The sequence below is a fragment of the Schistocerca serialis genome, chromosome 2 (genome assembly GCF_023864345.2).
Source record: "Schistocerca serialis cubense isolate TAMUIC-IGC-003099 chromosome 2, iqSchSeri2.2, whole genome shotgun sequence".
Taxonomy (NCBI): Eukaryota; Metazoa; Arthropoda; class Insecta; order Orthoptera; family Acrididae; genus Schistocerca; species Schistocerca serialis.
This window is the reverse complement of record NC_064639.1, coordinates 683,567,396-683,590,282: the sequence shown is the minus strand read 5'-3', so window position 1 is coordinate 683,590,282 and position 22,887 is coordinate 683,567,396. Positions and strand designations below refer to the sequence as shown.

General features: G+C 43.4%; 1 protein-coding gene across 1 annotated transcript in view; it reads right to left on the bottom strand.

Moving 5' to 3' along the window:
• Positions 1 to 22,887, bottom strand: part of LOC126457807 (lysosomal acid glucosylceramidase-like) — a 139,483-nt gene that overhangs the window by 89,108 nt on the left and 27,488 nt on the right. The window contains exon 2 of the mRNA XM_050094421.1: positions 13,536 to 13,754. Coding sequence (XP_049950378.1) covers positions 13,536 to 13,754 — 219 coding nt within the window. The remainder of the gene's footprint in view (positions 1 to 13,535; positions 13,755 to 22,887) is intronic.

Here is a 22,887-nt window from a genome sequence, read left to right as displayed (position 1 = left end):
ATGAGGATACCTGTCATTTCGTTATGGAGGTGAGAACTAACCATCAACCAGTGTCTCATGGTGGTACCATAAAAGAAATTTACCGACTACCGTGGCTTCATCGCATACCTCGAGGGAGTTCTCATCATCAGTCCTCTACGGCACTCTCAAGAATACCCGCAACTGAAATAGGACTGCACTGATAACATATCACAATGGCAGGGCTAGGCTGACTGTAGGAGAAGGTCACTTCGGACGATGAGAAACTCGTCATTGACGAAAACCGGAAACGAGAAGGGGACAGAGGATGGACGCGAGGGGGCGGGGGAGTCAGAAAACCAGCAGGTTGGGGCGAATGTGCCAAATGCAAATTCGTTTCCCGCCTTCAAAAACGATGGCGCAGAAGGCGAGATGCACACGTTTAGGCGGAAAAAGGAGTGGGTAACCCCAATCATAGCCTACCTTACCTGGAGCATTTCATATCTTCTCAAGGAATTACAGGGAGTGGGTTGGGGGGAGGGGGGGAGGTTAACAGGGAAACTAACAGCGGTCTACAGCGCCAAGACTACCAAAATACGGGGTCCATAAAGGACTGCCAGAAGGTTAAGATAGAACTCAAGAAAAAAGAAAATGAGTTCCACAAATACTTGATGGATCCGAAATAGGCACTCAGGGTCGTATTAAAACATGTGCCTATAGACGTGGAGGAGGAAGATGTAAGACTGGACTTAGTCCCAAAAGGATTGTGGTGTCCTCTGTACACCAGTTCTCCAAACCAGCTCAGCCAGGGAAGAAAGGACATGGTCAAACTTCTTAACGGTGATAGAAAATAATGAGTAAGCTCAAAGCGTCTTTAAGTTAAGTTTTATGCCGAACTTTCAGGTAGCGGTAGAGTGATATAACAAACTTGAAGATCCAGACCAATGCCATAGGTGCCAAAAATACAACCACACCATCAAGATCTGCAGCTTGCAGCCCAGGTGTGTTAAGCGCACAGGTCCTCACCTAATCAAGCCATGCAAAACACCGTTGGGTGGCTTGCGGTGTATAAATGTAGATGTAGATGTAGAGAGGACCGCCGACCCAGTCTGTGGAAACTGCAAGGGCACACACCCAGCCAACTATCGTGGCTGTGAGGTTTACCAGAGATTTTTGCGATGTTAGTGGCAGCGGAAAACTGCCACCACATCTATCGCCACCTCGACAAATAACTCGCCAAAAGGTGAGATTTGAGCTACAGATTGATCATTTTCCAGCTCTACCGCCAAAACAGGCAGCTTAAACATCCCCCTTCACTTCTACTGCCGCGGTACCACCTCAGAAAGAGAGCCCGTCCCAACAATCAGTCCACCCTCTACCTCAGGAGTCCACAGAGATTAATGTAGCTGCCACTGCAGGCACTGAGACAACACCAGATCCACCTCAGGGGGAGGCAGGCACTGGCAGCCATCTTAGTAGTCTGCTAAGGGAATTCACAGTATATAGAGCGTTTCAGAAGTGATGGTCAATATTCAGGGATAAGACAGGAATGATCCTTCGAAACAAAGAAGTCAAGTAAAGATGGGCTGTAAAACGCATACCTTAAGAGCTACGAGCAATTCTTGATCTTTTATGCTGTGAAACAAATCCTTCTACTGCAAGCTCTTTGCTTTCCATATTTTGGGAAGTGGTAGTACGGACCAAAACAAAACAACTGTTCACTGGGCTCACCTGGGATAAATAGGCCAAAGTGAGTGAGGAGACGCTAAAGGTGGTTCACACCCAAAAAGATGCTGATCATAGCTGAAGCCGCTATGTCTCTCTTCAGCGATGGCTTCAATACGACACGGTCGTTCAGAATTTTAACGTGGAATGCTGACAGCGTTTCTCCCAAATCCCCTCGTTACAGTCTTTTCTAGACTAGCATGCCATAGATGTCCCTTGCATCACGGAGAAGCGTCCGTCACCGACCGATCGATTCAAGATGCGTCAGTTACTCTGGTCGATCGAAGGACCGCGCAGGTGGAGGAATTTGCGTGGCCACGTTCGAGGCTGCCAGAATAGAGATAAAGGTAGACAACCACTTTATTTCGGTAGTTTCAGCATACAAGCCTCCAAAAAGAAAGTACCCCTTACAGGACCTTCGGAGTTTGCTTGGCATTGGTGAACGAGTTATAATAGCAGAGGACTTGAACTCCAAAAATACGCCACTGAGTGTGGGGCACTAAAAATGGCAGAAAATGGAGACAGAGACGGTTTATCGGTATCAGTTACTCCGTGGGGTAATTGCTCCCGACGAGCCTACTCATATCCTCCATAAGGCCGACTGCGTGCCAGATATCTTCGACATCTTCCCGTGCAGAGGCCTATATTGGAGAGCTGTACCAACAGTTCACTATGAGCTGGACTCAGACCACAGCCCAGTCGTCCTGGGGTGTGACAATATCGAAGACACGCGGTGTGTGGTAAAAACAACGTTCTTAACTAACTGGGAACAATCTACTGCTCTGTTAGGACACCACGTAAAGGACATACAGCAAATGCGGAATAAAAGAGAGGTGGTCTCGGCAGTCGAGTATTTATAACCACCCTCCACTTCTGTGCTCCAGGGACAAACACCAGACTGACCAATGAACCCGGTGCTAGGGACCTGCCCATGATGTCTGGGACCTAATAGTCACTACCGGAGACTGAGGAAGGACTGGCAGCGTTACCGCTATCTCGCCGACCTTTGATAGGCAGTAGGAAATAATATTGGACCAGTAGCTCGATTGAGGCGAGAGAGGTAGAAACAGATTTTACGCCTGTTTTCGATCGCCTTGTGTGCACCTACATCAGATGGCTAGGGAACAACCAATCCCCAAGTCCCGACAAAGCCCATATCCCATACCTAAATCACCTACCACAATCACTTCATACAACCAATGCCTGTCATTAAATTACTTCCCAACCATCTGGAAAACTGATCAGATCATAACCTTAGGTAAACCCAATAAGAATCGCATCCTTCCCCAAAGCTATGGACCCATTTCACTCATATGTTTTCTAGGGAGCTTACTAGAGTGTTTTGTCCTCAGAGACCGCACCAAATTCCTACGTGACAACAACAAAGACTCACCTGAGCAGTTTGGCTTCCACCCAGAACATAGCACAATTCATCAATTCCTGCGAACACATGTGTAGGACGAGAGATAGGAAACACAGTATTGCAGCAATCTTTCTCGACATCGAGAAAGCCTTTGACAAAGACTGGCATGATGGTTTAATTTACAACTTATCCTAGTTAAAAATTCCAGGACCCATGATCAGCATGACTGACCCATTCCTGTCGGGGAGGCAGTAGCAGTACTTCTTCAGGTGGGGCATACATGTCAATACGATCGAAGATGCTGTGGCTGGGGTTCTGCAGGGCTCGGTTCTAGGCCCCATATTGTAGTGATTATACACCAAGGATGTGCCAGAATTGGCAGGTGGCGAAACAGGGCTATATGCTGATGATATTGTGGTCTATAAAAGGCAGATGCAACATTAAGCTACAGGAAAACCTAGGCGAAATCGTCCATTGATGCAGCATCTGCCATACCAAGATAAACCCGCAAAAATCCGTAGCACTAATATTCACAAATAAGTTGATTCCTAACAGACAGATCTCTGTGGCCGGCAGAGTATTAGAGTGGAGCGACTCGGCGATTTATTTCGGCCTTCAGCTGGATAGACGCTGAACTTTTGCCGCACAAGTTAGTAAGTTCAGAAGCGCTGTTTATAAGGACTCCTCAACGGGAGGCGGGGGCATACTTTAGAGACCAAGTTAGGCTTACATTGAGCTGTCATAAATCTGGTTATATTACATGGTCAATTACTGCAAACACGCATCTGCACAAGCTTCAGACGCTTCAAAATAGCATCATCTACACCACTGCAGATGCAGATCGTTATACGCCCAACACACACATTAAGATCGTCTTAGGCGAACCATCGATTCTTACATACATCAAAAGGAAAACAGAAATTCTCTATGAGGAAGCTCCCACTTCGAACCACTATCTTATTCATCAGTTAGGCACACAGTACCCCGACGCTTTGTGTAAGAGACCAATCAGCATTTTAACCAGGCTATTTAGGGCATAACGGACATACAGTCACACATACAAACAATCATTTACATAAATAAACAAAAGCCGTTTTCAAACATCATTCAGTCATGCTAAAAGTCGGATGGTCAAAGCCCTGTGGTGCTTCTAAAGGATAAAATTACAAATAAGCAGGCTACTGTCATCAAAGATACAAAGAAGAAACTTAAAATAACAAAAGAACTCGATGAGTATATAATGATTTATGGCAGTGTTGCACAGAATATGTGGGCAAAAGCTGGGATAGCTATATTTATTCACAAAAACTGTAATTGGGAAACTGACAATTACAGCTCCAGTAATGAGACGCTTACATCATTGAGAGTAAGGATAAGTAGTAGCCACATATAATGGGCATATTTGTTCCAAAGAGGGGAAAAAACAAGAAACCGAATAATTCTATGTGCGTCTGTAATGGCTCATTGTAAAATTAATAAAAATGATCATCAAATAATATGTAGAGATTTTAACGCACTGTTAAGTAATACGTCTGTATTACGAGCAGTAGAATTATTTCAGAGAATGATTGCAGTAACAATGATTATGAACTCAAAGCTATTAGCTTCTATATACCATTTAAAAATCTCAAACACGTTCTTCAGAAAATAGCGTATTTATAAGTACACATGGTATGCATGAGAACATAGGTCGATAATGATGCAATATTTGCTCAGACGACTATACATGGTGAGTCACCTAAAACAGGCACGCGGAAATATTACGGAAATGGTAAGTTTTATTGATGTGTGGTTTTCGCAGAATGGATTGGTTGTCAGGGGCTCTTATTGTTAGCCAAGAAACAGATTGTAATAATATTTAGAAAGCGTATTTATTGTGCAAACACTTTTTAAATGGTCAGTGCCTACCGACATTAACAGGCTGAAAGTAATGTAAATTAGAATGTCAGTGGTGTTTGTTGCAGGATTGTAGTGCGACTCGTTTACGTGATATCGTATTTTTAACACCGACACCTGTTTGTGCCATTCAACCCACGGACCGGTAGTTCCTATGTACGACGTTCTTATGTTTGCTTACAGTGTGCTTTTGTGTTCTTTGAGTGCACTGCAACTTGCTATAGTCAGATAAAAATTACTTAACAATTAACGCCTGGCACTTGCCGCTACAGCGTTGCCGCACCGGCTGCCGGCTATCGCTCGGTTATAAAATGGTTCAAATGACTCTGAGCACTATGGGACTCAACTGCTGAGGTTATTAATCCCCTAGAACTTAGAACTAATTCAATCTAACTAACCGAAGGACATCACAAACATCCATGCCCGAGGCAGGATTCGAACCTGCGACCGTAGCGGTCTTGCGGTTCCAGACTGCAGCGCCTTTAACCGCACGGCCACTTCGGCCGGCTGCTCGGTTATAGGTGACACACAAACATGGCGGGTAACTTCACAAATTCTGTTAATGTGTAACGCAGAGAGATTTGGGAAGCAGCCGCCACGAGGTACGACGGGAATGCGAGATACTCTGTTGTCAGCTGATTTTAAGTGGTCAGTGACTGAACTGCAGCAGCCAATGCGTTTTTAGCACCGAATTTAAACTATTGTTCTCACCTAACCACAACCTTGTGATGTGCAATGTATCCTAGAAACCGGCGGCCAGCAATCAGAGGCACAACTAAATTCACGATCGCTTTGTTTATGGCGATTAAAGCTAACCTCTACGAACAATTTCAAGACGAAAAATTTCGAGTTCAAAGATTAAAAAATTAAAAATAAATCAAGCATTCATTGGTGACCTGAAACTACCGTCACACTGACTGCACGGATTGCCACGTTGCCATCCGATGAGCAGTCCTGGTGGCAATTGCTTGTAGATTATAGACAATACTGGTGGATAGGAAGAAAACTTATGTCAATAATGAAAATGACGCGGCGAAGTATTAGAAATTTAAAAAAAATCATCTACATCAATTAACTGAATAATAATAATAATGACAGTCTTTTGGCCAGATTCAGAAATGGGAAAAAATTCATTATGTTTCACGAGTTTCGGACCTGCGATCTTCTATACATCATATCATATAAGTGCATAGTTCTCCCAATACCGACCATGACCTTCTTCTTCTGTGCGAATGCACACATATTCCCCGTACTCTTACGGGACTTGGTAAGAATGTCTTCCACAAGTAATGAGTGTGTTGGTGTAGGACACTACGAATGTAGTATGTGGACACACAAGGTGAGAATGTGGGTTTCGCGGGAGGCGTACGCGAGATAGTCCCTGCAGTCGCACTATATACTCTGTCCGCTCGGTGGCTCAGATGGATAGAACGTCTGCCATGTAAGTAGGAGTCCCGGTCGGGACACACATTTTCACCTGTTCCCGTTGATATATATCAACGCCCGTTAGAAGCTGAAGGTCTTAATATAATTCTAATTTCGTTCTATACATCATTTTAGTGCGCTGACCTCTGCGGTACGCCGCTACGATGCTTGAAGTTGTTACATTTATGACTCTGACAGTCCACTAGCAAGTTGGCTTGCCGTGAGATACTTTTCTAATGTAAGCCGATCTTCCGATCTTTGTGATGATAATAAGTGTGACGCAGAATCGCGTGCAGAAGAATCGAGTAGTGTTTGTTTGGTGCTGTGTAACAGACGCGTATGTCGTTAGCATCGTGTGTGTGTGTGTGTGTGTGTGTGTGTGTGTGTATGTGTGTGTGTGTGCGTGCGTGCTGTTTTCTTGGTTATCATGTGTGATGAAGTGCGAAATTAATGGGCCAAATCCAGGATTCAGGCTCCAAAAAAGAAAGCTGGATGAGCTGAACTGACCTACCGTTGTGGCAGTTTGGCAATTACGAACGGTTCGGGCGTGACGGGAGGGGGGCGCTCTGATTTGATTGGAGAAAACCAGCTCCAGCCTGCTGTGATGAAATGTCAACCATCGAGTAATTTTAATCGACTATAGTCAGTTAGTGTGTGGAAGTCCAAGCAGTAGGTTATATGAGTGGAAGGTGAGATTTACCAGTGTAGAAAAAGCCGACATGCTCATGGAGTATGAAGAGTGTAGGAAGAATCCAGTTCGTTCTTGTACGGTGTATGCGGTAAGATATTCCAATAAATGTCAACCACCTCGGCAATTATTTATCAACATTTTCAACCAGTTACGTGAAAATGGTAGTGTAACATCTAGACAACATAACAGAAGGAAAAATGTGACGATATAAGAGGGGGGAAACTAACGTTCTTGCTGCTGTCGCAGTTGATCTGCACGTTAGCGCCTGCGTAACCGCACGAGGAAGTGGCATGAGTCAGGTACGTGTCCTATACCCAGCGCATTCTTTATCGGCGTTAAGTTCCATCCCTATCACACCTCTCTCCATCAAGAGCTGCATGGAAGCGAGTATAAAAATCGTGTCAACGTTTGGACCTGGTCGTTACGACAGGATACTCCAGATGTATCATGTAGCTTATTAAGTGATAAAATCACGTTTGCCAATGATGGTCACGTAAACCACCGAAACATGTACTACTAGTCTGTTGACAATGCCCATTGGCTTCGTCAGGCGGTACGTCAGCGTCTGTGGAGTGTAAACGTGTTGTGTGGGATAGTGAACCATCACCTCATATGCCCGTTTTTCATAGATGGAACAACGAACGCGCATAAGTATCGCAGCTTCCTAACAGACCATCTTTCACAGATACTAGAAGACGTTCCTCTGCAGACTAGGAGGAACCTGTGGTACCAACATGATGGCTGTCCAACCCACAGTGCACGAAGACCACAGCATATCTTCACGAATTGCTTCCAAATCGTTGGATTGGACATAGAGAATTTGTACCTCAGCCGGCCCATTTCTTGGATTTGAGGCCGGTAGACTTTTTTCTGTGGGGAAAGCTGAAAGACGCTGTTTGCAAGGACATACCGGCTACACCCGAGGATATGCAACAACGTGTTACTGCAGCCTGCTCGGACATCTCCACTGAACTGTTAACAAGTCTGTTGATTAGCAAACAATACGAGTCCCTGACTAACAATCCATTCTGTGAAAATCGCCCATCAATATTTACGACGCAAGTTTCAAGTGATTCATCCTGTATACGAGAAGCAAAGTGTGAACTGTGGACATAATGTTAAATACGAAAGCTTCATCAATGTGGTCCATCATGTGAAGTGCACATAAGTGTACTTATTACGAGAAGAAAGCGTCGATCAGCTCTATGAAAAAAGACTGAAGCAATATCTGCTAGAAACACCTACTGAAAGTGGTCTGGAGATGGAGTGGCAGAATGTTCGCTGCTACATAGAACCATCAATGATGCAATCCCTCGGGAAAAATTAAAAGCAGAGCAGGTCTGAGAATATGGAATCAGGAAATCGAAGAAGCTGTAAAAAATAAACATATTGTTGAAACACAAAGTTTGCAACACAACTCGAAAAATAGTAAAGAATTATGTAAGATAAGACAATAATCAGGAAACCGCAACAAGAAACTTCAGCTGATTTATAACCCAAATTGAGAATTTCAATCACAAAAGACAGAACTTTTGAATATTAAACGGTTAGACATAAAAACAAGGATGAGAAGGACACAGTAAGAATGGATGTGATAGTGAAGGATAGATGGGTTCAGCACTACACGGTCCTATGGTACCAACAGAGAGAACAAGAAGATCAATCAGAAAACGAAGAAGAAGGCAATCCTGTAGAAGTAGATCCCATTATAGTGGAAGAGCTACAGAAATTCCTAAAAGAAAATAGGAATAGAGAAACAACTGGAAAGCATAAAATATGTGCCGAGCTGTTGAAATATGGAGGCACGATATTACATAGGAGTCTGTTACACTTATTCAACCAATGATAGCAGACAAATGAAATATAGGGTGTACATATTGTCCGGTAACACTTTCAATTATTTATTGCACAAGAACTAAACATTGCACAGATGTCATACATATTACATTTGTAAGAAAAACCCCGAAAGTTTTTTTTTTTTTTTTTTTTTTTTTTTTACAAATATTCGATATGCGAACCATGAGTGTGACCCGGCAGACAATACGGTAATCGAATTCTTGCCATACCCGTCCCAGCAAGGCATCGTCGATTGTGGCAGTCGCTCTTTCCCCGAGCTCTGCTACATCACGTGGTAGAGGCGGTACATACACCAGATCTTTAATGTGTCCCCATAGAAAAAGCACAAGGAGTGAGATCTGGTGATCGGGGAGGTCATTTTATGAAACAGCTGTCCCCTTCTGTAGCTTGCCCGTGCTTGCGACTAGCGCTGACTATCGGCAAATTACCAAACTACGTTGTGGCGTTATACATGAAGAAAAAAGAAACTTTCAGGGTTTCTCTCCAAAATGACATATGCATGATATCTGTACAATGTTTGGTTCTTGTGCAATAAAAAATTGAAAGTGTTCCCAGACTTCATGTACACCCTGTACTTCACTCGTGGAAGACATGAGAAGTAATATCTCTGAGTAAGAAAACTTACCGGAAAATTGTAAAAAATTTAGAGCGACAAGCCTTCTCAACTCAGTACAGAAGTTATATGCAAGAATAATAAACAGTGAAATTAAAACAATTTCAGAAATTGTCATTAGTGAAGAACAGACTGAATTAAGAAAAGCAAGACCAACCACACCATTTTTTTTTTTTTTACTCTGCAACAAGAAAAAGAGAAAGGCGAGAACATAACACACAAACAATTTACATAGAATCTGCGGATTTCGTTAAGGCGTTTGACAATGTGAACAGAAACAGAATCTGCATTGTAATGGAATGCAGCGGATACCTCAGAAAATTAGTAAAAGCCATAAGAAACCAATATAACGAATAAAGGATACCCCAGAAAATTAGTGAAAGCCATAAGAAACCAATATAAAGAATTAAAAAAATTATCATTAATACAAGTGAAACAAGAACAGAAGAAATTTTAATAAATAAAGGAGCATGACAAAGGTGTCCAATATCACTCACTTTTTTTTAATATTCACATTAATGATGGTATCCTAAACAGGAGGCAACACGCACAACAAGGTATTAAAATACCAAAAGACACCTTGTTGAATGTATCGCGTAATGCAGACGAAGTCTTAACATTGTACGAAAAAAAGATTGTTTGCAAAGTGCACTAATCACCTGAATTACCGTTGTGAAGAATATGACGCTGAGTTCTACAAAACAAAGATTAATGTGATGTCTTTGAAACTATTTTGACTATTTTTCGACTTTGACTGTCTCAAAAAATATGTAAAGGTTTTTTTTTTAAATTACCGCTACCAGTTACAAACTTTGTCAACGGTTGAGAAAGTTTGTGACTGGTAGCGGTATTTAAAAAAAAAAATTTTAATTGAAAAAAAACTTTACATAATGTGATGTCCTCCTGAGGCAAAAATCTAGTCTGATACAAAATCATTATGAATAATGTGATTTTAGAACAAGTGTAGTCCTTCACTAAATGGGATGTAAAATTTGCCTAGACAGCGAAAAAAAAAAGATCTAGATGTAAAATTGGCTTTATTTGGAAATTTAAATGGCTCCATTCATAATGCATTTAAAAATAAAACCAGACAAGAACTGAGAGTGAAATTTTACGTAACTAGCTCTTGCAGCACATCTTCATGGGAGAGAATGTCGGATACCGCAAAAGAGAACATTTGGTAAAATACACAGTGCAGAAACGAAATTTCTAAGAAGAACAAAAGGTTACCCGGCAACAGACAACCAAGAAACGAAACAGTATTACAAGAACTAAAAGCAGAGCTACTTGAAAGCAGAGTATCCAAATACCGCAATGTTAGTGGTCATATTGACGATCGTTTGCAGACTCGCTAGCAGTAGCTTACAAGCTACGCAAGATGTGCGTTCCAGTCCAGTCAACCAAGGAAAATTAACAACTACCTATAAGTACTCATTTAACAAAGTAAAAATAAGTCCACTATATAAACAGTAGCAGAGTGAAGTTATATTGTCTACTCATGTAAGAGAATTGGACAGGAAATGCTGGGGAGGTACGATCTGTCCGTAAACTGTAAAGAGAGCAGCCCTCATGATTGGGGAAGCTACCTGTTCTGGAAGAACTCTACAGCTGCCATACAGGACGACTAAGAATAAATTTTCCCTGTAATAGTGTAGGACAATGTGCAGAGATTTAAGAAGATTCTGTCCATATGTGTTTCTTGCGTTAGTATTATTAGTGATTCATATCTGTATTCCATGTACTGTTAACGCACTTTTTGGAAAATAAACGCCCAACGCGCATGTTTACACATTGCATCGGCAGTGATTCATAAGGCGTACTGCTGAAGGTCACTATAACGTTTTGAAACGCCCTGTAGTTACTTCTTGTGACATGGTGAGGTGGTAAAAACGGGAATCATCCGCTCGCTCATCAGTCTGCAAACCTATGAAGAAGGGAAGTGCATGACCAAAATCTGGGGACCTATCTTCCCTCACACTTCTACCCTCCGACTTCCAACCTCCACCCCTTCATCCTGTTACACTCCAGGGCACAATTTATCCCTTAATATGGCTCTACTGCATTTATACGTGATACACACATTTAATATTTGTTCTTAACCACTTCATCTAACAATAAACATTAATGTTATACCTTTCAGTCACATTTTTTAATAATCTGCCATCCCCTGCTACCAGGAAAAACTATACATCTCAGAGAAAATAAACATGACCCCTTTCATAGGTAATGTGGCGTAGTTTAATTTTTTTAACTGGGAAATAGTTTCGCTAGAAGTCGTAGTATTCGAGTGATTCAAGAGAAACATAAGAGAGTGACCCTCACCACAGCTGGGATGTTTAGTATGTTGATCATGGCGCTCCCTCCAACCACGGTGCAAAATGTTTCCCGTATTCAGTCTTGCTTTTTTCTTCGCTGACTGGGCTGTTTGTGCACAGGCTTCAGCTGTCAATCTGTACCTCCCCTGTCTTCCAGTAGCCGAACCCACCACTAAGTTGATTCCTCGCCTACAGCGTCACATCTGCAGGTACAAGTCAACCTTTTTTTTTTCCCCATGCACTATGTGATCAAAAGTATCTGGACACCCCAAAAAACATGTGTTTTTCATACTAGGTGCATTTTGCTGCCACCTACTGCCAGATACTCCATATCAGCGACCTCAGTAGTCATTAGACATCGTGAGAGAGCAGAATGGGGTGCTCGGCGGAACTCAAGAACTTCGAACGTGGTCAGGTGACTGTGTGTCACTTGTGTCATACGTCTGTGCGCGAGATTTCCACACTCCTAAACATCCCTAGGTCCACTGTTTCCAATGTGATAGTGAAATGGAAACGTGAAAGCACACGTACAGCACAAAAGCGTACAGGCCGACCCCGTCTGTTGACTGACAGAGACCGCCGGTAGTTGAAGAGGGTCGCAATGTGTAATAGGCCGACATCTATCCAGACCGTCACACAGGAATTCCAAACTGCATCAGGATCCACGGCAGAAACTATGACAGTTAGGCGGGAGGTGAGAAAACTTGGATTTCATGGTCGAGTGTCTGCTCATGAGCCACACACAACGCCGGTAAATGCCAAACGACGCCTCGCTTGTAGTAAGGAGCGTCAACATTGGACGATTGAACAGAGGAAAAACGTTGTGTGGAGTGACGAAACACGGTACACAATGTGGCGATCCGATGGCAGTGCGTGGGTATGGCGAATGCACGGTGAACGTCATCCGCCATCTGTGTGGTGCCAACAGTGAAATTCAGGGGTTGTGGTGTTATGGTGTGGTCGTGTTTTTCATGGAGGTGGCTTGCACCCCTTGTTGTTTTGCGCGGCACTATCACAGCAGAGGCCTACATTGATGTTTTAAGCACCTTCTTACTTCCCACTGTTGAAGAGCTCAAACGTTCAAATGTTTATGAATTTCTAAGGGACCAAACTGCTGAGGTCATCGGTCCCTAGACTTACCCATTACGTAAATTAACTTACGCTAACAACAACACACACACCCTTGCCCGAGGGAGCACTCGAACCTCCGACGGGAGTGGCCGCGCTGTTAAACAGCAATTCGGGGAAGTCGATTGCATCTTTCAACACGATCTGGTTACACGACATAACATCCCTGTAATGGACTGGCCCGCACAGAGTCCTGACTTGAATCCTACAGAACACCTCTGGGGTGTTTTGGAACTCCGACTTCGTGCCCGGCCTCACCGACCGACATCGATACATCTCCTCAGTGCAGCACTCGGTGAAGAATGGGCTACCGTTCTCCAAGAAACCTTCCAGCACCTAATTGAACGTATGCCTGCGAGAGTGGAAGCTGTCACCAAGGCTAAGGGTGGGCCAATACCATAATAAATTCCAGCATTGCCGATGGAGGGCGCCACTAACTTGTAAGTCATTTTCCTTCAGGTGTCCGGATACTTTTGATCACATAGTTTATTATAAGAGCCAACACGCAATGCACTGTAATGTCCCTACGCACGAGAGGCGTTTGCAAAGAGTCTCAGCACTCACCGGTTGAATCAGTGAAACTGCGCAAGCGCAATGCCAGCCGTTGCCCGCAACGCGAGGAGGTGTAGTGCGCGATGCCGCCGTTGCTGAGCGCTGGTGTCGAGGGTGGCGCGTCGCAGTAGGTGGCGTTGCAGACACACACGAAGCTCGAGTAGTTGTACCAGCGCACGGCGCACGGCTGGCCACCTTCCACTCTGGTGCCGGTGCAGGACGCAAACCACACTGCAACACACAATCACACACAATGGATGAGCTGCTCCCACAAACGGGATAAATTGTTTCTACACTTCCTTTTGGTTTTGATCACTGACAATCTCCTTGTCGTCTCTCTGTCATGCGTTTGTATTTGGAACGGTGTCTTTGTTATCATACTTGATAGCTACTGCAAAATATGGAGAACAGAAATCGTGTGACAAAAGAGGATTCCAATCATTAAATATGATATGTGCTGAACTGCGAGAAGTGCCCATAAATTTTTAACTTTTAACTATGATCTCACAAAAACAGAGTTACATAAGTAATGTTTTGTTTATTTACAGGCACATGTCTGCTGTCCTGATATACGTTCATATCCTGACGCCACAGTGCTGTAGCATGATGCCAGACCAGACTCAATGAAATGGTACAGCCAATCTTCACTTTAGCAGATCTCCATTCAAGTTACCGCACCACAACATGACAACACGCTGCTAGAGGAGTAAAAATTATACATCGTAGCGTATCCCCACTTTATGGATGGGCTGCTCCATTCTGTTTTGCCTCCTCTAGCAGTGTGTGGTGTGGGATACTTCATGTACCAGGACTGCAAACATGTACCTTCAAAGGAAGGAAAAAATGGTTATGTAACAGCTTTATATTTACACTGAGTTGACCTAATATCATGTCACCACAACATGACAACACGCTGCTAGAGGAGTAAAAATTATACATCGTAGCGTATCCCCACTTTATGGATGGGCTGCTCCATTCTGTTTTGCCTCCTCTAGCAGTGTGTGGTGTGGGATACTTCATGTACCAGCCTGCAAACATGTACCTTCAAAGGAAGGAAAAAATGGTTATGTAACAGCTTTATATTTACACTGAGTTGACCTAATATCATGTCAGACCTTCTACTGACCAGTGTAATGCAGCAACTCGACATGGGATGGACTCAACAAGTCCGTGGAAGTCCTCTGCACAAATATTGAGCCATGCTGCCTCTATAGTCGTCCATAAATGCGAAAGTGTTGCCGGTGCAGGATTTTGTGTTCGAACTGACCTATCGATTATGTCCCATAAATATTGACGGGATTCATGTCGGGCGACTGGGTGGTCAAATGGTCCAGAATGTTTTTCAAACCAATTGCGAACAATTTTGGCACAGTGACATGGCCCATTGTCATCCATAAAAATCCCGTTGTTGTTTATCAATACGATGTCCATGAATGACTACAAATGCTCTCCAAGCAGCCAAACATAACCATTTCCAATCCATATTCGGCTCAGATGGACCAGAAGACCAGTCCATTCCATGTAAACACAGCCCGTACCAGTATGGAGCCACCACCCCTTTGCACAGTGCCTTGTTGACAACTTTGGTCCGTGACTTCGTGAGGTCTGCGTCACACTCGAACCCTACCATCAGTTCTTGCCAACTAAAATCGAGACTCATCTGACCAGGACACGGTTCTCCAGTCGTCTAGGTTCCAACCGATATGGTCACAGACCGAGAAGAGGCGCTGCAGGTGATGTTGTGCTGTTAGCAAAGACAGTAGCGACGGTTGTCTGCTGCCATAGCCCGCTAATGTCAGATTTCGCCACAATGTTCTAACAGATGTGTTCATCGTACGGCCCACATTTATTTCTGCAATTATTTCACGCGATCTTTCTTGTCTGTTAGCACTGACAGCTCTAAGCAAATGTTGCTGCTGTCTGTCGTTAATTGAAGGCCGACAGCCACTGCGTTGTCCATGGTGAGAGGTAATGCTTGAAATCTGTTTTTCTCAGCACACTTGACGCTGTAGATCATGGAATGTTGAATTCCCTAACAATTTCCGAATTGGAATGTCCCATGCGTTACCACTCTGCGTTCAAAGTATGTTAATTCCCATCGTACTGCCGTGATCGTATCGTAAAATTTTTCATATGGATCACCTGAGTACAAATGACAGCTCTACCAAAGCACTCTCTACCAAAGCACTGCCCCTTTGTACCCTTGTACACAATAATATCACCACCTGTATATGTGCATATTCCTATCCCATGACTTCCGACACCTCAGTGTATCTACAGGGTGGTCGGAAATTCCAGTTACAGACTTATAGGACATGTAGAGAGTAGTTAGTACAGAACATTTTGAATAGGAACCCATGTCCGGAAACATATCGTTTCCATTCTACGACAGTTTCAATGGAGATGATTATCTCATCCACACCCACGTGAGGAATGCACTTAGGCGTGACCCAGTACAATTGTTGCAATCCATTTGAAAATAATACTAACTGGTTCCGTTATTACTTACGCATTTGCATTACAACTTGCACCTTATAGTTTATATCAGTCGACAACAACAAGAACACAGCTTCTACGGCACCAGCCGCAACGTACCGATGCATTACAACAGTGGCTCGATGTGGCGACCACCAACGTTGTTACACATATTGTACCTCTGAAGCATGTTCTGGCACTCTCTCCATCCCACCTGGTGTCTCTTCAATGTCTTGTGCAGCGGCCTGAACTCGTGCCAGCAGATCTTCCTTTGTCTCTACAGGTGTCTGATAAATTAGACACTTCATGTGGCCCCACAAGAAGTAGTCCATAGGAGTTAAATCCGGCGATCGTGGTGGCCACGCGGTTGGACGACCACGGCCTATCCATCTGTCACCACACCGTCTGTTGAGATGTTTCCGGACATCCAGTGAAAAGTGAGGTGGTGCTCCATCATGCTGAAACCACATTTCCTGACGGACATTCAGTGGCACAGCTTCTAAGAACGGGTCCATTACGTGTCGCAGGAAGACTAAGTATGGGGGGTCCGTGAGCTTGGATGGAAGGAAGTATGGTCCAATCACATGACCGTTCAGAATACCTGCCCACACGTTAATTCCAAACTTGTCTTGAAATCCCTGAACATGAGTGGCATGAGGATTTTCGTCCGCACACACATAGCTATTTCGAGCATTCAGAACACAATCCCTTGTGAACCTACATTCATCTCTGAAGAGAATTCGACGTGGAAACAGGGGGCGTCGATGCAACGGTGCAGGAACCATGTGCAGAAGGCGACGCGTTGTGGAAAGTCTGCTGGACCCATAGCGTGTACCCTTTGTACGTGATACGGATGTAATTGTTGTTCATGCAGGACGTCCAAGACGGTTCTGTGACTAACAGCCATTGCACGCTCAATTGTTCGCGAACTCGTTGACGGGCTATCTTCAATGCGACAAGGTACACCTTTTTCAAATTTGGGAGTGCGGCGTCGCCGTGGAGCACCACAGTACTTCCTCCTCACGATGAACGTACCCGTTTCTTGTAGCCGTTGTGTAACTTGGGCAAACAGTTTGTGCGATGGAGAGTGACGGTGTGGAAAACGTTCATGATACAGCCGACTAGCAGCTCTTCCGTTACCTCCAGCTTCGCCATACACAAGGAGCATGTCTGTGTATTCCACAAACGTGTACTGCACCATGTTTCATCTATCGGTGATGCACAGATATTGACTCGGTCTCACAGCAAAGCGAACAATAACTGACATCTGGGGATCGCCTGACGTAGTACACGTCATCGTGTCTACCCTGTTGCATACCAGGACAGGGAACTCTGAGACGTTTCTCTTTCCCTAAGCAGACGTTGACTTGGTACACATCTGAATTGAAACTGTCGTAGAACGTAAACGATACGATTCCGGACATGGGTTCCTATTCAAAATGTTCTGCACTCGCTACCCTCTAGAACTTTGTAACAGAGATTTCCGACCACGCTGTATACAGGGTGTTACAAAAAGGTACCGCTAAACTTTCAGGAAAAATTCCTGACACACAAATAGAGAAAAGATGTTATGTGGGCATGTGTCCGGAAACGCTTAATTTCCATGTTAGAGCTCATTTCAGTTTCGTCAGTATGTACTGTACTTCCTCGATTCACCGCCAGTTGGCCCAATTGAAGGAAGGCAATGTTGACTTCGGTGCTTGTGTTGACATATGACTCATTGCTCTACAGTACTAGCATCAAGCACATCAGTACGTAGCATCAACAGGTTAGTGCTCATCACGAACGTGGTTTGGCAGTCAGTGCAATTTTTACAAATATGGAGTTGGATGGTTCAAATGGCTCTGAGCACTATGGGACTTAACATCTGAGGTCATCAGTCCCCTAGAACGTAGAACTACTTAAACCTAACTAACCTAAGGACATCACACACATCCATGCCCGAGGCAGGATTCGAACCTGCGACCGTAGTGGTCGAGCGGTTCCAGACTGTACCGCCTAGAACCGCTCGGCCACATCGGCCGGCTGTGGAGTTGGCAGATGCCAATTTGATGTATGGATTAGCACAGGGCAATAGCCGTGGCGCGGTACGTTTGTATCGAGACAGATTTCCAGAACGAAGGTGTCCCGACAGGAAGACGTTCAAAGAAATTGATCGGCGTCTTAGGGAGCACGGAACATTCCAGCCTATGACTCGCGACTGGGGAAGACCTAGAACGACGAGGACACCTGCGATGGACAAGGCAATTCTTCGTGCAGTTGACGATAACCCTAACGTCAGCGTCAGAGAAGTTGCTGCTGTACAAGGTAACGTTGACCACGTCACTGTATGGAGAGTGCTACGGGAGAACCAGTTGTTTCCGTATCATGTACAGCGTGTACAGGCACTATCAGCAGCTGATTGGCCTCCACAGGTACACTTCTGCGATTGGTTCATCCAACAATGTGTCAATCCTCATTTCAGTGCAAATGTTCTCTTTACGGATGAGGCTTCATTCGAACGTGATCAAACTGTAAATTTTCACAATCAACATGTGTGGGCTGACGAGAATCCGCACGCAATTGTGTAATCACGTCATCAACACAGATTTTCTGTGAACGTTTGGGCAGGCATTGCTGGTGATGTCTTGATTGGGCCCCATGTTCTTCCACCTACGCTCGATGGAGCACGTTATCATGATTTCATATGGGATACTCTACCTGTGCTGCTAGAACATGTGCCTTTACAAGTACGACACAACATGTGGTTCATGCACGATGGAGCTCCTTCACATTTCAGTCGAAGTGTTCGTACGCTTCTCAACAACAGATTCGGTGACCGATGGATTGGTAGAGTCGGACCAATTCCGTGGCCTCCACGCTCTCCTGACCTCAACCCTCTTGACTTTCATTTATGGGGGCATTTGAAAGTTCTTGTCTACGCAACCCCGGTACCAAATGTAGAGACTCTTCGTGCTCGTATTGTGGACGGCTGTGATACAATACGCCATTCTCCAGGGCTGCATCAGCGCATCAGGGATTCCATGCGACGGAGGGTGGAAGCATGTATTCTCGCTAACGGAGGACATTTTGAACATTTCCTGTAACAAAGTGTTTGAAGTCACGCTGGTACGTTCTGTTGCTATGTGATTCCATTCCATGATTAATCTGATTTGAAGAGAAGTAATAAAATGAGCTCTAACATGGAAAGTAAGCGTTTCCGGACACATGTCCACATAACATATTTTCTTTCTTTGTGTGTGAGGAATGTTTCCTGAAAGTTTGGCCGTACCTTTTTGTAACACCCTGTATAGGCAGACCACATCTCCAAGAAGATAAATATAATGAAATAGTGCTTTTTAGTAGCGAGACTTACAACTTTATGGATACCCCTCCTGCATACGCTGCTTTATCACTGGGCTATGTCATTCCATTTTGTGATGTGTATGGTTCACCATGTATTACAAATTTTTAATCATCGGATCCTTGAGGGAAAAAGTCTTGTATCTTGTAAATGAAAAGAGAATTACACACAAACAACACTGATCACTTAGTATGATAATAATAAATGCGTGGCAAATTGAAGTTGTCCTATATCTGGAACAGTAGAATGTGTGTATGAGATGGGTGGGGGAGTACTTAGGCATAAATCACTGTAAAAGTGAACATTCCTATCATTAAATATCAAATGCAGTGAAGTATGACGTATAAAGTTTAATTTACATTACAAATTCTCGATTATTGGGAGCACCGAGGGCAGTAAGTGATGTAAATCATCAGCATGTTATCAGATTCTTCACTGAGAAAGGGTACTGTAATTGAAAAACTCCATGGAATAGGCAGAAAATTAACTAACTATGACTCAAATACAGAATTCATTATACATGAGGATAGGCTAAAAGTGAATACTTTAATTAATATAATGTAAATGAAATTGCAGATTTGCAAGGTCGATAAATCTTCCGGTAAGGTGCTAACTAACAAATATGCTGAGCATACACAATTTCACTTGCTGTCTGCATTCACTCTGGTCATGGATCTGATACTGACTGCACGTAACTGTTCTGATGCAGGTTATACAATCATCTTGTGAAATTCCTGAACTGACACTTTGTAGACACGATTGGATCAGATGTTGCACTTTATATGTGTCTATATTTAATAAAGTACAGAAACGAAGTGAGAAAAATAATGTATTTTCATTATTTTTGCTGAAGATTCGATATTTAATGCCCATGTTTGTTCTCACTTGTTGGAAATTTCGTTGCAATTACATGCTATGGAAATTTTTTGCCGAATTGACGGTTGGATTTCAAGATCATAATCGTTCGAGTAAAGACTGAACTCAGTACCTGCATCTTCAGAATCAATTTTCAATGAATATAGAATTGCAGCTTACAGTCTTAACAGTTATTGTTTTCTCTGCTGGGTCAGACTGTACAGGCAAAACATACAGGGTGATTCAAAAAGAATACCACAACTTTAGGAATTTAAAACTCTGCAACGACAAAAGGCAGAGCTAAGCACTATCTGTCGGCGAATTAAGGGAGCTATAAAGTTTCATTTAGTTGTACATTTGTTCACTTGAGGCGCTGTTGACTAGCAGCCCGTGACAGAGCACTTCATCACTGGCCTCCAAGAAGCCCTGATCTTACCCCCTGCGATTTTTTCATATGGGGGTATGTTAAGGATATGGTTTTTCGGCCACCTCTCCCAGCCACCATTGATGATTTGAAACGAGAAATAACAGCAGCTATCCAAACTGTTATGCCTGATATGCTACAGAGAGTGTGGAACGAGTTGGAGTATCGGGTTGATATTGCTCGTGTGTCTGGAGGGAGCCATATTGAACATCTCTGAACTTGTTTTTGAGTGAAAAAAAACCTTTTTAAAAAATGGTTCAAATGGTTCTGAGCACTATGGGACTCAACTGCTGAGGTCATTAGTCCCCTAGAACTTAGAACTAGTTAAACCTAACTAACCTAATGACATCACAAACATCCATTCCCGAGGCAGGATTCGAACCTGCGACCGTAGCGGTCTTGCGGTTCCAGGCTGCAGCGCCTTTAACCGCACGGCCACTTCGGCCGGCAAAAACCTTTTTAAATACTCTTTGTAATGATGTATAACAGAAGGTTATATTATGTTTCTTTCATTAAATACACATTTTTAAAGTTGTGGTATTCTTTTTGAATCACTCTGTATACTGCATGTGAGTTCATTGTGCATCACATGATACATAACCAACCAACGTAATCCGAATTCTGAATATTATTTTCTTGTGATATGTTGTTGTTGTTGTGGTCTTCAGTCCTGAGACTGGTTTGATGCAGTTCTCCATGCTACTCTATCCTGTGTAAGCTTCTTCATCTCCCAGTACCTACTGCAACCTACATCCTTCTGAATCTGCTTAGTGTATTCATCTCTTGGTCTCCCCCTACGATTTTTACCCTCCACGCTGCCCTCCAATACTAAATTGGTGATCCCTTGATGCCTCAGAACATGTCCTACCAACCGATCCCTTCTTCTGGTCAAGTTGTGCCACAAACTTCTCTTCTCCCCAATCCTATTCAATACTTCCTCATTAGTTGTGTGATCTACCCATCTAATCTTCAGCATTCTTCTGCAGCACCACATTTTGAAAGCTTCTATTCTCTTCTTGCCCAAACTATTTATTGTCCATGTTTCACTTCCATACATGACTACACTCCATACAAATACTTTCAGAAATGACTTCCTGACACTTAAATTTATACCCGATGTTAACAAATTTCTCCTCTTCAGAAACGCTTTCCTTGCCATTGCCAGTCTACATTTTATATCCTCTCTACTTCGACCATCATCAGTTATTTTGCTCCCCAAATAGCAAAACTCATTTACTACTTTAAGTGTCTCATTTCCTAATCTAATACCCTCAACATCACCAGACTTAATTCGGCTACATTCCATTATCCTCGTTTTGCTTTTGTTGATGTTCATCTTATATCCTCCCTTCAAGACACCATCCATTCCGTTCAACTGCTCTTCCAAGTCCTTTGCTGTCTCTGACAGAATTACAATGTCATCGGCGAACCTCAAAGTTTTTATTTCTTCTCCATGGATTTTAATACCAACTCCCAATTTTTGTTTTGTTTCCTTTACTGCTTGCTCAATATACAGATTGAATAACATCGGGGAGAGGCTACAACCCTGTCTTACTCCCTTCCCAACCATTGCTTCCCTTTCATGTCCCTCGACTCTTATAACTACCTTCTGGTACCTGTACAAAATGTGAATAGCCTTTCGCTCCCTGTATTTTACCCCTGCCACCTTCAGAATTTGAAAGAGAGTATTCCATTCAACATTGTCAAAAGCTTTCTCTAAGTCTACAAATGCTAGAAATGTAGGTTTGCCTTTCCTTAATCTTCCTTCTAAGATAAGTCGTAAGGTCAGTATTGCCTCACGTGTTCCAGTATTTCTACGGAATCCAAACTGATCTTCACCGAGGTCGGCTTCTACTAGTTTTTCCGTTCGTCTGTAAAGAATTCGTGTTAGTATTTTGCAGCTGTGGCTTATTAAACTGATTGTTCCGTAATTTTCACATGTGTCAACACCTGCTTTCTTTGGGATTGGAATTATTATATTCTTCTTGAAGTCTGAGGGTATTTCGCCTGTTTCATACATCTTGCTCACCAGATGGTAGAGTTTTGTCAGGACTGGCTCTCCCAAGGCCGTCAGTAGTTCCAATGGAATGTTGTCTACTCCGGGGGCCTTATTTCGACTCAGGTCTTTCAGTGCTCTGTCAAACTCTTCACGCAGTATCGTATCTCCCATTTCATCTTCATCTACATCCTCTTCCATTTCCATAATATTGTCCTCAAGTGCATCGCCCTTGTATAGACCCTCTATATACTCCTTCCACCTTTCTGCT